The sequence below is a fragment of the Myotis myotis genome, unplaced genomic scaffold, assembly GCF_014108235.1.
Source record: "Myotis myotis isolate mMyoMyo1 unplaced genomic scaffold, mMyoMyo1.p scaffold_m19_p_8, whole genome shotgun sequence".
NCBI lineage: Eukaryota > Metazoa > Chordata > Mammalia > Chiroptera > Vespertilionidae > Myotis > Myotis myotis.
In genome coordinates this window covers 41632139-41650040 of record NW_023416390.1, presented here as the reverse complement: position 1 = coordinate 41650040, position 17902 = coordinate 41632139, and the positions used below count along the sequence as shown (strand labels likewise).

At 37.0% G+C, this 17902-nt stretch overlaps 1 protein-coding gene across 4 annotated transcripts in view; it reads left to right on the top strand.

Annotated features, from left to right (window-relative positions):
- Positions 1-17902, top strand: part of AGPS (alkylglycerone phosphate synthase) — a 134753-nt gene that overhangs the window by 81244 nt on the left and 35607 nt on the right. For all 4 annotated transcript variants that reach the window (XM_036319243.1, XM_036319246.1, XM_036319244.1 and 1 more), the window contains exons 12-14: positions 8630-8681; positions 12067-12143; positions 15411-15523. In XM_036319243.1, the coding sequence (XP_036175136.1) occupies positions 8630-8681; positions 12067-12143; positions 15411-15523 (242 nt within the window). The remainder of the gene's footprint in view (positions 1-8629; positions 8682-12066; positions 12144-15410; positions 15524-17902) is intronic.

The window sequence follows — 17902 nt, the reverse complement described above, 5'->3', positions numbered from 1 at the left end:
AATAAATAAAGATGATAATTGATAGAAAGTGCCAGCAGATAAAAAAGAAAGCTCCTTTCAGCCTATAGTTTCAATAATTTGGTGTTTTGTACTTAATAATAGACAATTTTTAGAGGTAAATACCATGTGACTAGAAAGCTTGCCTTACTTGAAACAGATTAAAAAGTCTAGATAGGTAACATTTTATTCTCAAATATTGCTCTTCTGGGATGGGTTGAAGAGATCAACCAAAGAACTTGTATGCATATATGCATAACCCATGGACACAGACAATAGGGTGGTGAAGGCCTGGGATAGAGGACAGGGGCAGGCTAGAAGAAGTTACTGGGAGGAAAAGGGGGACATATGTAATACTTTTCAACAATAAAGATTTAATTTAAAAAACATTGCTCTTCTGAAAGAAACAATGAAGTTACTTCACTTTTTGGGGAAGTTACACATTTTGCTCCGATTACAATGCACATATAAGGAGGCATTATTGTTTACCTTCCCTGGAAATGGATAAATGCTAGCATTATAGCATACAGACATTTACATAATAGTTTATAGAATGTACAAATCTCACATGTCAAGAATGTTACTTTATGTGCTTCCTTGCTTTGTAAGAGTATTTTCAGGCAGAAAAATTGAGAAAATTACCAGATTTTGGCACTATTCATTGTTCATTCTGCAATTTGGATTTTCAGTTGATAGCAGAGGAATTAAGATCCATTAAAATAGACGGTACATGCTTTATGATTGTGCCAAATTCCTGATTGAATAATGAGTTGGCTGCTTATAATTCTTCACTGTCATTTTATAGCACTTCCATTTTGCAGTATTTTCAGACTTTGAAATGGGAAACTATTTTGGATGAATATCTTTTGGAAAGGAGCATATGTGATTGTTCACAAATAGAGAAGGGCTCTGTGTGTATTTTCATCACTGTTCTTACTGAAGGAAATAAATTGAGCAACATTATACTGGCAGCGGAAGGATTCTGCTAAAGTCTCTCTCATCAGATCTTTGTCCGTGTGAGGAATTTTCCTCTTTCAGTACTTCACTACCTTGTAAGGAACTAGAAAGGAAGATTTAGTGGAAGATTAATGTGATTTTATCTCATAAGTGGCAATCCAGTATAATCTCCATCTTTACTCAGATGGGTAAGTGACTTTTAAGACTTTCTCAGAAAGTAGATTCTTACTAAAGCCTCTCTAAAGGGGGAAAATTTTGTTTTTTAATCACAAGAGCAGTGTCAGATATTTTATTATTCTCTCTTATTGTTGGTTTAAAAATAAATTGAAGGGAAAACAGTGAAACAAGATCTAAAGCAATTTTTGAAGTTTGGTGTGTTTTTTTCTCCCCCTAATAAAAATTTCGGAGTTATGCCCTATGGTATTGAGAGATAAACAATGGTTCCATTAAGAGGAAACACTGACTGTATATGTGACATGGATTAGTATGCAGTACTCCAAAAACTGTCTTTCTGAGTATAAGAATTAGGTTTTTAGAAATATAGATTAGAAGGCAATTTTTTCTGTCACTACCTTTTGACAAGGGTAGCCCTTTCTACCTACCATCACTTTTATATTAAATAATTTTAAACTGATAGGGTGTTTTTTCCTAGTGAGTATAGGTCATAATATGGGAAAAAATACATAGTTTATGTCTGACACCTCAGAATGTTAATATACCTCAATTCTGAATTGTTCTGTTTCCAACATGATTTATCCTGGAGGGGTTCAAATACATGGAAACGCTTAGCATTTGTAGTATAAAATAATTAAAATTCCTTTACATTCAGTGGTAATTCTGAGAAGTAATTTGTTACATGTAGAAAATGGAATTGTTATTTTAAATCATTTTTTGAAAACATTTTTCTTCCTCTAAAGCAGAGAGAATAACCTAGCCATATGTTGGTTAATTGGATTTACTCTGTTACCCAGAAAAATATGTTAAACTTTAGGACAGTTATAAGACATGCTCTTGACCAGAAGCTACGCAGAACAAGTCATTATACCTTTACTAAACTGAAAATGTAAAATTATGACTTGGGAGACTGTTAGGCATTAACTTCTGGCCCTTCTCTCAATATAAGAGGAGGGAAGTATCTACTCTATAGTGTATTATTTCATTCTTTCAAATCAAGAGATAATTCTTATTTTAAAAAGTTCTTGTTGTTTACAATGTAGACTCCCAGTTGTAAGCCAATATGTCATTTCAAATAGGACCAGTTATACAAGTAGCCTTAAATATGATATGATTCATCTGTGTTACTAGTTCTGATTAGTGAGGGGAAGAATTAATTTGGCCTCACTTTAAGCTTTTATATCTAGAAATTTGCATTAATAAAATTCTTTCACATATTTTTTCTTAACTCTAATTTTATATTATCATGTCTTTTATGTGTGATAGTAGGTCTTAACTTTATATCCAACACAGTATAATGGATATTATGTAAGTTAAATAGACATGGTTTTTGTCTAATAATCACTAAGGATGTTGCCTATTATATATTTTTCAGTGTTTAAATTTGTGTATAGCTATGTACAAGGGGTTTGGTTTTGAAGCATTGACTTCTGATACTGTATGAGATTAGTAGACTCTCCAGAATAGTCATATGGCTCAGAAATTTGGGCTGCTCTAGAATCTGCACAGAAAGTTTGTTTTACTCCTTGAAGAAACAAATCTTTTTCAACTCAAAGATGATTTATTCCTCAACCATGATACCAGAGATGCAGAAATACCATCTAGTGCTTCTATTTTATGGCGTATTCTTATGAAGTCAGAACAGTAGAAATCCTGCAGACATTTAAAATGTGTTACAAGACACCTTAAATGCGTCTCATCTGGATTGTAAGTTCTGTGTGTTTTTCCTATGGCAAGAGTTTATGAATTGGCTCCATAAAATTTTCAAAAATCTTTTGATGCATTTTTTACAGGAACTATTTAGAGAAAATTATTAGATTGAGAAATCTGTTGCTTTTTAAGTTAGTTCAGAGAATTCTAAGTAAATAAGACTAGTTGGAGTGGTTTTTTTTTGTGTTTTTTTTTTTCAGGTTACATATTTAAGTGAATTCCTGTTTATAGCATCATTAAAAGGAAGAAATTTCCAGCAATTTGACTTAGTTTTATACACCTGCTTTAAGGCTAATGTGGTTATTTCTTCTTTGTTCAGATAAAACAAAGATATTAATATTTCTTTATTAGTCCATAACAATCATTTCCTCATATCTTTTCAGATTATTTACTTTACTAAGTATAAATACACTTTGGTCCAAGTCAGGTGATATTAGAGATTCTGGCATGGGCACATTTATCATAGTGGGAAAGAATTAATTACTTCATTAACTTTAGTTCAAATAAGCAATTTTTGTTCGAGTGTTTCTTAAATCCCCTGAATGTATCATTAACTCACCATTGAACGTGGTAAAAATATTCCCTCTCATGTTAGTTCTAGTCACCTACCACCAGGGGTCACTTTAACTCAAGGACCCTTTCCCCCTTTTCTTTTCTATGGAACACTCATAGCATGAGAGTGAATTTAGAGCCCAGATTCTCAGAACGTGTGATGTCTCTAACTTTTAAAGGAAATCTTCTGAGGTTTTTTTTAACCTACCAAATTAGTTTTCATAGCAATTGAAACATAACCTAATCATAATTATAGATATAGTAACCCAGAATGTTGTTCTTTTTAACATTATTGTAACATTATTTTGGTCTTTTATAGGAACTTCTACTTAATTACTCTGTAGTGACAGCTTTTAATTTAAACTCTTAAACTTTTTCTGCTTTTTATTTTTAGAAAAATGTATAATGATGTACAAATTTTCAATTTACAGAGGATTATAAAGACCATTAGATGCTATTTTTTTAATTGAGTGCTTTACTTGAGAATTTTCTTGTAACAGTAACTGGAAAACTCCATATACTGACTTTTCAAAATGTGCAGCACTATTAAAACATGAGACTTATTAAAGTTATTGGTTTGATTTTGATAATTTTTGAAAATCAGTGTTGAAAACTAATATTATCTAGATACAAAAAAAGTTTTTTAGCTTCTTAATATTTTTTATAATATAAGTCTATACCTATCCACTCTGCCTTAGTGTAAATAGAAACAGTGAATGACTGACTAGCTTATGTTACTCAGCAGTCAACTTAAATATAATTGAATATCGGTTGCTATATGTAGCAAGTAACCTAAAGCCTCTCTCACTTATTTTTCCAACGTTTTCATTTGTAACTTTTTGCTCTATTTTTTATGTTTGTATATGTTTTCTGCACCATTTGAAATTTAAGTTGCATGCTTTATATGACACTTGACCACTAAATATTTCTCCTAAAAAAAAAAGAAAAAGAAAGATGTTCTTTATAACCACATGCTGTTATCATGTCTAAGAAAATCAGCAGTAGTTTCTTAATGCCATCTAATATTCATTCTATAATCAGTTTATTCCATTTGTCCTCACAATGTATTTTGGGAATAGTGTTGTCAAACTAAGATTTTTGTCAAGGCCTGCATATTCTGTTTTAGTTGTTTCAGAGATTGAATTCCACTAAACATTTACTATACTAAATGTTATATACTTTTCCCCCATTTTCTGATGTTTGTTTGCCAATGTTGATTGTTTTCATTAATAACACCTGCTATTTAGATACAGGTGAAGTAGAATCTGGGCAGTAGGAGATGGAATTTACAGGTTGTTGCTAGGAATTTAAAGGGTTTTAAAAAAATAATGACAGAATGGCTCTGAATGCTTTCTCATATTTTACTGGTGTACTTAAGCCAAAACATATAAATATGTATGTTGTATGATATTTTATTTTATGAAGAAAAGAAACTTGGTTTAATCAGACTTCTGTGTTTTGTTAGAAGTTGATATGCCTATTTTAATAAAACATTTTAGGAAAATTGATTTTCCTTTGGTATTTTGGAAACTGGTAATATTTTTAGAAGCATTAACCTAACTACCAAGATATCTTTATACCAATGTTTGACATTACTGAGATAGATTTTTTATGACCATACTAGTGGCCCGGTGCATGGAATTCGTGCATGGGGCATGGGTATCCCTCAGCCTGACCTCACCCTCACCAATCTGAGACCCCTCAGAGGATGTCCGACTGCTCGATCCCTGTGGGATCGGGCCTAAACCAGCAGTCAGACATCCCTCTCACAATCTAGGACTGCTGGCTCCTAACCACTCACCTGCCTGCCTGCCTGATCGCCTCTAACAAGTCTGCCTGCTGGCCTGATCGCCTGCAACTTTCCCCCCCTTCTGGCCTGATCACCCCCAACTGCCCCCTCTGCCGGTTTGCTTGCCCCCAACTGCCCCCTCCCCGCCAGCCTGCTCGTCCCCAACTGCCCCCCCACCAGCCTGCTCACCCTCAACTGCCCCCCCTGCCAGCCTGCTCGCCCCCAACTGCCCATGGGTACTCTCGCAGATAGCAGGTGCTGATTAGGGGAGGAGGGCATGATTGTTTCCTGGGACTGTAGTTATGGAAGCTTTGCAGAGGGTTCCGCAGGCCTTGGAGGGGCGGGCTCTGGCCAGCAGCCCTGTAGCAGTGGTCGTCCCTGGAGGCGCTGGTGGGGGTCAGGGAGTTAGGGCACTAGGGGGCACTAGGGGGGCAGTGAGGCCAAAGGGGGAGTAACTGTCAAACCTTCCCACTTGGCGCCATTCTTTAAATTGTATGTGGCTGTTCCCCAGCTGTACCTGCTCAGGGTCGGGCTCCAATTTCCTGGAGCGGGGTGGGGGCCGGGCCAGGGTGGAGCCAGGCAGGCTAGGAGGGCAGGTTTAGCCGTGCCCCCACCAAGGTTCAGCGCACTTCAGCTGCGGAGACAGCACTGCTGCTGTGGGGGGGGGGGGGGGGGGAAGGGTCTGACCCTGGGGGGCTGCTCAGGTCTGCCTCCACCTGGGTCTGGAGTTGCAGGCAGGAGAGGCGTGCCCGGCCCCAGTGAAGGGGGCCCGGCAGCGGCGGGCCGTGGGCCCTGGGTGCCTCATGAGTGCTGACGGGTGGTCGCCGGCGTACTGTTGTGGGTGCCCCTGGCGGGGGAAGAGATCAGAGTCGGAGGTGCAGGCTGCAGCTACCCCCGAGGCTGGGTCTTCTCCCTGTCCGGTCAGCCTCTCCGTCCCCCCAGGTGTGCGGGGGCTGGGGTAGAGTGTCCGTCCGTCTCTCTGGGGGTGCAGGGGCTGGGGTAGGGTGTCCGTGCAGGGGGATTGGAAGAGCTCCCCATGGCTGTTTCCTCTTCCTTCTTCGCAGTCTGGGCTCCTGTCAGGCACTCTCCTCAGAACCCCAGGAACTTGGCACCTGCCGCCCACCTCCTGCTGTGTGCGCATCAATATACAAATTGGTTGTTACTGGGACACCATAATGGCAATTAGCATATTACCTCTTTATATGTATAGATACTTTTTTGTTGTTAACCCTCACTTCAGGATATTTTCTCCCCATTGATTTTTAGAGAGAGTGGAAAGGAAGGGGAGAGAAAGAGAGAAATATCAATGTGAGAGACACATCGATTGGTTGCCTCCCATACATGCCCCAACTGGGGCCTGGGAACGAGCCTGCAACCGAGGTACATGCCCTTTACTGGAGTCAAACCCAAGACCCGTCAGTCTGTGGACCGACTTTAATCACTGAGCCAAACCGGCCAAGGCATAACTATATACTTTTAATAAGATAAGGAAATACAAAATAAGATCATTTTCATGTAATTTTTTGTTTCAAATACAACTTTAAAACTGTGTGTGTGCATGTGTTTTAAGTGATTTTTTTTGGAGGCTCTGTGCTGTATTTGAAATATTGCTCATCTAGCAGTCAAGATAGCTTGATGCTGGTTCTGTCTTTACTATTTAATTAGCACCTAACTTCTGAGAGGTCTTTTGATCTCTCTGGTTCTTGTGTTCACACCTGTAAAAAGGGGAACTGCTACCTTGACAGGGTTGTTTTCTTATATTAAGTAAAGGTATATGAAAGCAACTTGGAAACCATAGGATTCTATAAAATTCAAGGTTATTTTATGCTGTGATTATAAAATTATCTAACATTGTTTCTTTAGATTTGGCAGTGACTTTTTAATATAAATTGAATTATCTCACCTTTAGTATCAAAGCTGAGTAAATAAGTTGTATAGATTTGAAAATAAGAATCTAGTCATTTTTCAGGGTAGAATAAAATGTGTCCTATGAATTATTTAAAAAATTAAGTGTCCAATTAAAAACAATAGCAAAAATGTCATAACACACAGTTAAGGTGTATATTAAGTTTGAGTGATTCCCATAAATCTCAATATTGTGTTGGTACAAATTTTATTGATAAACTAGAGGCCTGGTGCATGAAATTCGTGCGCCCAGCCTGCACCCACTCTAGTCGGGGACCCCTCGGGGTATGTCCTACCACCAGTTTAGGCCTGATCCCTGTGGGGTCAAACACCCCTCTCACAATCTGGGACTGCTGGCTCCTAACCACTCACCTGTATGCCTGCCTGATCGCCCCTAACCTCTCTGCCTGCCTACCTGATTGCCCATAATTGCCTCTGCCTGCCTGCCTGCCTGCCTGATCACCCCTAACTGCCCTCCCCTGCCGGCCTGATCTCACCCCCAATGGCCCTCCCCTGCTGGTCTGATCTCGCCCCTAACTGCTCTCCCCTGCTGGCCTGATTGCCTCTAACTGCCTCTGCCTGCCTGATCGCCCCCAACTCCCCTCCCCTGCTGGCCTGATCTCGCTCCCAACTGCCCTCCCCTGCAGGCCTTGAACTCGCCCCCAACTGCCCTCCTCTCCCGGCCAGTTTGGTTCTGATGGGTCAGTTTCTATGCCAGTCAGTGTCTCTGGGCCTATCAACGGGGCCTGATCAGAAAGGCGGGGCTGATCAGCAGCCCCAGTGGAGGCCTGGAGAGAAATGGAGGCGTGGCTGTTGGCCAGGTTAGGAGAGAAAGAGAGGCAAGTTCTGATCAATGGCTGCCACAGAGGCTATGGATCAGACCCTGCCTCTCTCTCTGCAGGTCTCTTTCTGGGCCTGATCCGCAGCCCCCTAGGCAGTCAGTGCTGGGTCGGATGCCCGCAGCGGCCCCAGTCAGCCTTCGGTCCTTACGACCCTGGCTCTTCATTATATAGATGATAATACTCAGAAGATAAATGTTTTAAAAGTTCATGACATTTATCAAAATTCTTTTATCTGAAAAGCAAACTCTTGGTAGCAGTTTATCCATGTTAACAATTTGCCTAGAAAATAAAATCCCATTTAGGGTGCAGCTCACTTTTCTGTGGGAAAGTTGTAGCTAATTTAAACCTTGCTAGTGTTTGTGTTGTAATGTTTTAGCATTACAAAATGAATATGAATATCTGCTTTTCTTGTTTTTCTTCCCTTGCAGCTTTTATTGTGTGCCAAAGTAGACATGACACTGGTGCAGTTTTAGATGGTTTAGATACATAATCTTATGCCTCAAAGTTTATAGCTTTTTTCATACAAATAATCTTGAAAGATGTTAGACTTCTAGATACTATCTGATAGTTTTTCTATGGATTATGAGAAGGGATAAAAAGAGTAACAATTCCTAGACTTATCTATGAAGAAAGATGACATTCCTTTATTACCTATTTTCTTTCCTTATTAAATTTGTATCACATTTTTTCCTTTTTAAAACAGAGATGTGCTCCTGCATCTATTCGCCTCATGGACAACCTGCAGTTTCAGTTTGGTAAGAAAGAAATGGTGATTTTAAAATCTGCTCACTAAGTAACAAAAATTTATGAAATACCAGTATGTGCCAGGAAGATTACTGAGTGCAGAACTAGAATGATGAACATCATAGCTCCTACCATTCAGGAAGCTCTCTGTCTAATGAGGACAGACAAGTATATAAATGAATGGATGTAGGAATGATGGAGGTACTATGAAAGAAAACTGTACTGGCTACCCTGGTGTGCAAGTGAGGGTTGGTTGATGGCCTGCTTGATTTTGCTTGAAGTCGGTGTAAAGAGATAGGAAAGGCTTGTTAAAGGAGGGTGATTTTTGAAGTAAATCTTAGGAGATGAATAGAAATTTGCCTGAGATGGTCTCTTCCCCTCTCTCCTACCAAATCTATTTAGTTATCAGCAAAAATATAAAATTGTAAACCTTAATGGCATATTTTAGTCCTGTGTGACTCAAATAGAGGTTAGGGTGAGAGTTGTTACAAGAGAAAACTGCATGGGTGGACTAGGGCTTTGCAGGATAGGTTTAAATTTTATCTTGTCAGCAAAGGGATTTCTTTGTAGAGGAAATAAAATAAATCAACTTTACATTATAGAAAGCTCGTTCTGCTAGCATTCTGCAGGATAGATTAGAATGGTGCAAGCATGGAGGAAGAGTTGAAATGGCTCAAAAGGCAAATGTTGGAGGTCTTGGTCAAGGTAGCAGCAATGGAGATAGAAAGTAAGCGATAGATTTTTCAAAGACCAGCTTGCCAACTGGATATAGAAGGTTAAAGAAAGGTAAGAATTGAGGGCAACTCCTGGATTTCTCATTTGACTGATTGGATTGGTAGAATAAGTCTAGAAGAGATGATGATTTTGGGGGAAAAGGCATTGCAATGGGTTATATTTAAGTTGCCCTTGGAATACTTAGGTGGAGAATTCAGTAGCAGTTGACTGTTTCTTTTTCTCCCTATTTTGCTTAAAGTATTAAACTTTCTGACACAATTTCTCATCTTTTCAATTATAGTTTATTGCTTCTATATAATTTTCATAAATACCAGTTTAGTTGGGATTTAAGTTTATAGACTTTAAGTACCCTCAAAATAGTCCATGAAATTATGGGAATGATTGCTCAATGATAAATATAAAGACTAAGATAGGCCTTTCTAAAAGTTCTGTCTAAAAGTAGCTTAGATTTTAATTTAGGTAAGAATGGTTATTATATAAAAACTTAATTGTCCTGGCCAGTGTTGCTCAGTGGTTAGAGTGTTGGCCTTCACACCAAAGGGTCACGGGTTCAATTCCTGGTCAAGGGCATGTACCTGGTTTTCAGGTCTGATCCCCATCTCCTTGGGGCTCATGTTGAGGCAACTGTGATATATATTGTTGAGTATATTGAAATGACCTACAGATTTCTCCTGTAAACTAAAGTTTGTCAAATTTAGGGGATATTCTCATTCATTTTTATATTTCTTGAACCTATCACATAACAGGCACTTACATGTTGACTGACTTAATTATCAAATTAGCAAAAAGAGGGTAAATAAATCTTGGATAGCACATAGCATAGTGCTAATATTAAGCCCAGTATTAGTAGCACAATTTATCCAGTATTTCCTCACAACTGTTCCTCAAAATGGTCTTCCTAGTTTACAAACTACTCAAAAGCTTAAAATTTCAGTCCAAGTCCCAAGTCATATGTGGTAGAGCTGAATTTGAGCCCAGTTGTATCTGTTCCACTGTCTCAAATTACTTATTTGAAATATAGATATTTATTAAATTCTTTTAAATTATTTAATTGACAGTGTAAGAACATATTTACTAATTAAACTGTCCAGTTAGTAAATTTGGAAACTAGTTACTTTGTTTCCTATAAGAGGTAAAATAAATAGCTGGAATGTATTTAGAATGTAATCAATTTAATAGTCAACGTTAATCTAAGTATAAGTAAAAGATAATATGCTCAATTAGTACTAATGCTTGACCCACTTAGAAGTTAGTATCACTGTTATAATAATATGTTTTAAAGCTATCACATCAACTCAGTATCAGGAATATATGTGACTGCCTCCCACCAGTGATAATGGACATTGTACTGTGTTAAGATTAACACATTTCCTTAAGCATTATTTCACATCAGAGTAGTAATATTTAGGGTCCTCATACTTTCTGTAAAGATAATGTGGATTAAGAGTCTTGTTTGAAGAACATATAATTTCAGTTTCTTGCAAGAACACAACAATGTTTCCAATGTTCTTAAAGTAGGATGAATTCCATTTGTGACAGAAAGTGAATTCTTTGCTATGTTATTTCTAACTTTATAAATGCTAGAAATGTTACCTAAAGCACTGGTTATGCTAGAGAAGCATCTCTGGCAGGTTACAATAAAAGGAAAATAAAACCCCAAACAGACCTCTGACTTGTGATCCAAGAGCTCAGAAGGATTGCTAGGTTGATCTCTGTCCAATAGACTGTAAGTAATAGTTTTTTTTTTCCAGAAAATTTTTTTGTTTGTTTTCCAAAAAACTAGTTGGCTGTGTATACCTATTTTAAGGAAGAGGCCATACTTTAAACACAAACAAAATCCCAAAACCTTAAAGCCTTTTCTAAAAATAAAATTTTTATTTGGAGATAATTTAAATTTACTAGAGGCTTTAAAGTTCTTTATAAAAATTCTATGTAAATGGTACACCTCATTTTTCTGAATTGGTTTCCTAACACTAAGGCCAGATGCAGGACTCTTAAATGTAACAGTCATGAGAGTGAAGATGTTGCTACTCTGAAAACAATGAGATCAGTAAAAGACTATCACTCAATTAAGCTCAATCTGTGGGCAAAGATGAATTTAACAGACTCTGAGACACCATTTATGTTATTTTGGCAATTTTAACTCTCTGAGTGTGATTAAGGAAGCAGTTACTAGTTTTTATGCCGAGAATTCTGGATGAATTAAGAATTAATTAAGAAACAACCTTAACTGTGATATTGACTTAATATTTGATTATAGTTCTGAATGGTTTTTGCATAATTAAAAAAATAAAAGTAAAACGAGTCACCATTCAGTGCTCTTAATGAAATAAAAATTAATGAAGTGATTTTACTATGAATAAAGTGCACCATTAAAAGATAACCTAAACTATGTGTATTAATTGTATAGAGTAATTTGAGTTAAATAAGAAGAGCAATCAAACAGGGGTTTTGTAAACAGGAAATTGTGACTTTTGAAAGGAGATGAAGATAAAAGATGTAGATCTTTATACCAATAGGTTTTATATAACCAGCAGGTTTTAAAAATTAAGGTTATGAAAACATTCACCTTTCTTTTAGTATACTAAGTTAAAGTAGCCTCTTGATCTTCTGAAAAACATAGAATTTGTTATTAATATAAAGTACTTTTTTTCTTCTTAGGCCATGCTCTTAAACCTCAGGTTTCCTCTATTTTTACATCATTTTTGGATGGATTAAAAAAGTTTTATATTACAAAGGTAAGAATTTTTATGAAGTGCTAAAACTTTAATGCTTAGGATATTAATTGATTTTGTTTCCTGTCTTCTCCCCCTTACAGGTACTTATTCTAAGTATGTTTTTCCATGTTGTTGTGTACATTTCATAATGATTTTTCATGTTGAAATATATATCAAAGTAAATCCATGATGCATTCAATTTCAGAAATTAAACTTTTTTCTCAGATTTGAAATTCCTAAAAATAACACTGAATTAAACAGTTTCATGCATATAACACTTTTTATAGTTTGAATTTTTTTCTTTATTGTAGATATATAGAAGTGAAATAAGAGTGTAGCTTTTTTTTGACCTGTTGATTGCTTAATTCCTTTCTTAAACGTTTATACCAGCTTACACTACCTCTGGCAATAAATATGTGCCATTTTCCTGTTGCACCCTTGCTGTTGCTAGTGGGATTTTTGTTTTATATTCTAAATATCCTGTTTCTTGAAACTCCAATGAGACTGATTATTTTCCTGTATTTTCTAGATATGATCTTTGTGTGCATAAGTTGTATATGGTTATTTCTCCAGGGGTGGCAACTTCATTTTTTTTTTTCTCTTGGTGCTTTGGTGTGTGTCCTTTGAGTAATGGAATTATGAGATGCCTTTGTCATAAATATTGTAAATAATTTTCCCGGTCAGTGAATCCTTTTCAAATAAGGATTTTCTTTTTGGTACACAAAAGTTTCAAATCTATATCATAAAAGGTCTGTGGTCATGACGCTGTAACGGTGGAACAACCAAACAACCGGTCACCAGGAGGTGCTGGAGCACCTCTTGCGCCCGCCCCCCCCGCACCGGCAGCATCGGCAGGGTGTCACAGGGTGGCAGACATGGCCCTGATGGCAGGCTAGGCCTAGGGGACTCTACACACGCACGATTTAATCGTGCGCTGGGCTTCTAGTTTTTCTATATTTTTCTGTGATTATCTAATTGCTCCTAAGCTTAGAAAAGCCTTCCTTCAGAACTATGATTAGGACCATTTTCTTCTTTCTTGCAATTTTGTTAAATGGGAATTAAATTTTTAAAAAATCTTTATTACTATTTGAATTTTTTCATTTTTATAATGAGAGATAGACCTAAATTAATCTTTACTGATCCTTCTCCCAATTGGTAACCAGTTGTGAAAACACCATTAACTAATCCCTGCTTCTTATATTGATTTACCATGTCCAAGACATCTTATATACTTTTCCAAGAAATAAACTCCATTTAAATGTATCAAATTCTTTTTAATTACCTTTTGTTTCTAAAAAAGTAAATGAATTTAATTGCTGTAGGTCTTGTTTTTGGAATTTTTCTTATCACTGTTACCTACCAGTTTATTATCGTAGAAAAAATTTTAAAAGTCTTCACTATTTTAGAAAGTCCATATAGATTTTCATTAGGATTAAGATAAACTTGTTTATTAATCTGGGCAGGAATTGACAGGTTTTATAATATTTATGCACTCAGGAACATATGACATATTTTTTAGACATGTTTTTCTAATGAAGATATATATTTTCTTTTAGGTTATTCTTAGCTGTTTTATATTTTAATTTTATGGATAAGAGCTCCTTTGAAAATATTATTTAATAAGTTATTGTAGTATGTAAGAGTGCTGTTGGTTTTTACTTTCCCCCTATATCGTTTATTAATTTCTATCATTTTGGTAGTTTTATTGGTTTCTTTATTATAATTATAATTCTTATAAGTTATTTGTTGTGTTTACATATCAGTAAGTCATTACAGTTGACACTGAGGCATACTTTGAAGTGAAGTGTTTTTTCATATTTTTATTCTATTGTGATGATCTGAATATGTGCATTAGCTCTTTTTGATTGCCATGTAAAGTTCCAAAGCTCAATTAAAAAAAAATTAAATAATTGTTTATTTTTCAATTACAGTTGACATATTATTATATTAGTTTCAGGTGTACATCCCAGCGATTAAACATTACATATCTATGTGATCATCCCGATAAATCTCACACCTATCTGACACCTTACATAATTATTAGTATACTAGTGGCCTGGTGCATGAAATTTGTGCACGGGTAGGGTCCCTAGGCCTGGCCAGCGATCAGGGCTGATCAGGGCCTTCAGGCTGCCAGCCAGGGCCTCCCTTCCCCAGCTGCTGGCTGCCGGCTGCTGGCCAGGGCCTGCCTTCATTCCACACCACCCCCTGGTCATCAGCATACATCATAGCAAACGATCGAACTCCCGGTCGAACTCCTGAGAGCACAATTTGCATATTAGGTTTTTATCCTATACTAATAAAAGACAAACATGCAAATTGACCATACTTTCACTATGCCTTAAGCCATGCCCACCAGCCAATCAGAGCAACTATATGCAAATTAACCTAACCAAGATGGCGGCCGGTAGCCACGGAGCTGGAGCGAGCAGGAGGCTTGCTTGCTTCAGTGAGGGAGGAAGCCAAGGTTCCCCACCTGCCGCAGCCCAGCTCTGAGCTCCACTGAAAGCAACAAAGTTTCAATTATAGAAGGTAAATAAACCCCAGATATCTGCTTTCAGCCAGCCCTGGCCACGGAGCTGGAGCGAGCAGGAGCCGGCTTTGAGCTCCACTGAAAGCAACAAAGTTTCAATTATAGAAGGTAAACAAACCCCAGATACCTGCTTTCAGCCAGCTGTGGCCACGGAGCTGGAGCGAGCAGGAGTGGGTTGCCCCTGGCGATGGAGGAAGCCAAGCTTTCCGCAGGCCTCCGCTAAAGGCAATAAAGTTTCAATTATAGAAGGTAAATAAATCCCAGAATAAAAAAGAAAAAAAGGAGAGGCTGGGAGTACGTCTCCAGGGTGCTTGGCCAGCCTGAAAACGGCCCTCAGCCCCTCACCCAGACTGGCCAGGCACCCCAGTGGGGACCCACCCCACCCTAAAGGGCGTGTGGCCAGCCTGAAAACAGCCATCAGCCCCTCACCCAGGCTGGCCAAACCTCAATGGGGCGAGGGTCCCCACTGGTGTGGACATCCTCCGAGGGGTCCCACACTGCAAGAGGGCACAGGCCGGGCTGAGGGAACCCCTGAGTGCACAAATTTTTGTGCACCGGGCCTCTAGTATATATAGATTATTGACTATATTCCTTATGCTGTACTTTACATCCCTATGACAAACAAAGTTCAGTTTTCAAAGAGTTGGTGTCTTAGAGTCCAGATCAGAAAGAAAAAAGGAGCAAAATGTATTTTGATTTACTATTTTGTAGGATAAGATTCATCTATAGTAATTATTTTATTTTTATTTTTTTAGTTTAAAGGATTTGATCCAAATCAACTAAGTGTTGCTACGTTACTATTTGAGGGGGACCGTGAGAAGGTTCTTCAACATGAAAAACAAGTATATGACATTGCTGCAAAATTTGGGTATGGCTTTCAGTTCATAATGTCAAGAGGAAGTTGACCTAAAATTCTGATATCTCCAAGCAGTTGTTAATCTTCCCTTTCTAGTATTAAATTTGTAATATATGATAATCAACTTAAAATGTTGTGTTAGTTTACTTTAAAATTTTGTAGAAAGCTAGATTAATATGTTGCTCTTGTGAAATCATATATACGACTATATTAAATATTATATTTTTCCATTAATGCTAACTTTATAGCATTTGCTATTTGTTGTGCTAGAGTGAAATAGGAAAAAATTCAGTCATGTTACTATTTAATGGTAATAATATATGTATAAAAATGTTGTTAGTATGTTTTTAAAAAGGAAATTGTGTTTAATCAAAAGTATTTGATAAATTACCTATACTCCACCCCCTGTCACTTATTATTTTGTGCTGGTATAAAGAAACAGAAAACATTTCATATCTATAACCAACTGAATAATGATTGGGTGGTTTCTGTCTGTCTGCTTGATGAATTATAAGATTGATTTATGGGAACTATAGTGAAAATGCCATTCATCAGGACTACATTTATTTTCCTTTCCTCTTTAAGTACATAAACTAACAGTTTACTGGATACCTGTCTTTTTTTTTAATTCCAGAGCTGAAAATATATCATGCACATTATACTTATTCTGAATTCTTTGTGAATATTTATTTTTATTGCTGGTGTATTTCAATCTTTAGGTATTTATCAGAACCATTTTGTCAGTTTTATTTCATTTGAGCCAACTGTCATGAACTATCTTTTCATGTAATGCCAGTTTTGTTTTTCTCTTTTAACACCAGCCATTTACAACTCAAAAGTAGGAATGAATCATCCTTAACATGAATCCAGGTTTCTTTAAATACTGATCCTAAGGCCCCAGAATTATTGATGGAATTCTAGCAGTTTGCTTATATTACACAAAACATGTATCAAATTCACCCATTAAAAATAGGTTATGGAAAATTAGATATCTATTTAAATCACAGATAAAGCATTAAAAACAGACCTTCATTAAGGTCTCATTTTTTGCTATTACTATTTGTTATTTCTTAGTTACGTTGTAATTAGTTTCTCAGTGTACCACGTCCCTTCTGTGTTGAACATCCCAGGCTGTCATTAGGCACATGACATAGGGCTCTTTGTATGTTTTTGATACTTGGGAATATCTCTGTGTGGTTTCCTAGAAGTCCTGTTTTGCCCAGTTCTCTCTAGTACTAGTTCTTTGCTCTAATCCCTGAAAGATTCAGGGATATTTTTCTTATTTAAGACGCCACTCTCCCAATCCTTGTTCCTCAGTCATTTTTCCTCCTGCATAACTACATGGAGGAAAGCTCCGATAAATTTCATTCTGCCAAAGTTTTCATTGTTAGATTAGCTAATGTATTTTATTTTGAATTAGGGCATTATTAATTTATTCTTTATTTTCTGGTTGTTATTTTTAATTTTCTGTTCCTACCACCTCATTAGCTTTAAATTGATTGTTTTTAATGCAGTATTTCCAACAGTGTAGAACATTTTTCCTCCTTGCCTTCCACACCTACCCAAACTCTGTTAAATACCTTTGAACATATAGAGTCCAACAGAACATAATAGGCAAATGTTGGATAAATACTTTGGTTGTTTATATGTGTTGGCTAATACTGTACTTTAACTTCTAAGAGCTAAGCAGAATAAACATTACCTGTCAGCAGGCATGACAAATATATTGACATTTTACCATAGAGCTTCAGGTAATACGTTATTGTTATTTTTAAAATGTGCGCTTAAGTTGTTTAATGTAATTCAACATGAGAGTGATTAGGTTCACCAGATAGGTCTTTTATGTAAAAAGATTGTCTCTCATTCCTCTTTCATTAGTCTTCCCAGTCCTTCTTCATAAAGTAGCTTTAAATTTGTTTAAGAACCTTGTTAATTGTTGTTTGAAATTTGTGGTAGAGAGCAGGAAGTAGGGATTGAATGTTGCTACTTTAACATAAAGCAGTTAGAATCTTAGGTTTTTTGGGATTAATTTCTAAGCCCTCTGTTACTAAACTTATTTATTTTTTAATATATTTTTATTGATTTCAGAGATAGGGAGAGAAAGAGAGAGAGAAACATCAATGATGAAAGAAAACCATTGATTGCCTGCCGCCTGCACGCCCCCTACTGGGAATCGAGCCTGGACCCTTCAGTCCACAGGCGGGCACTCTATCCACTGAGCCAAACCAGCTAGGACCTATTACTGAATTTAGAATGAACATCTGATTTCTTTCTGCTTTAGATAAGAAAAATACATGTTCCTGTGTGGTTTGTCACACAAGTTTCCAAAGTAGAACTGAGCGATCCTGACTCCATCCCACCAGATATTAGAAAAGGGTCTAAAGAAAAATG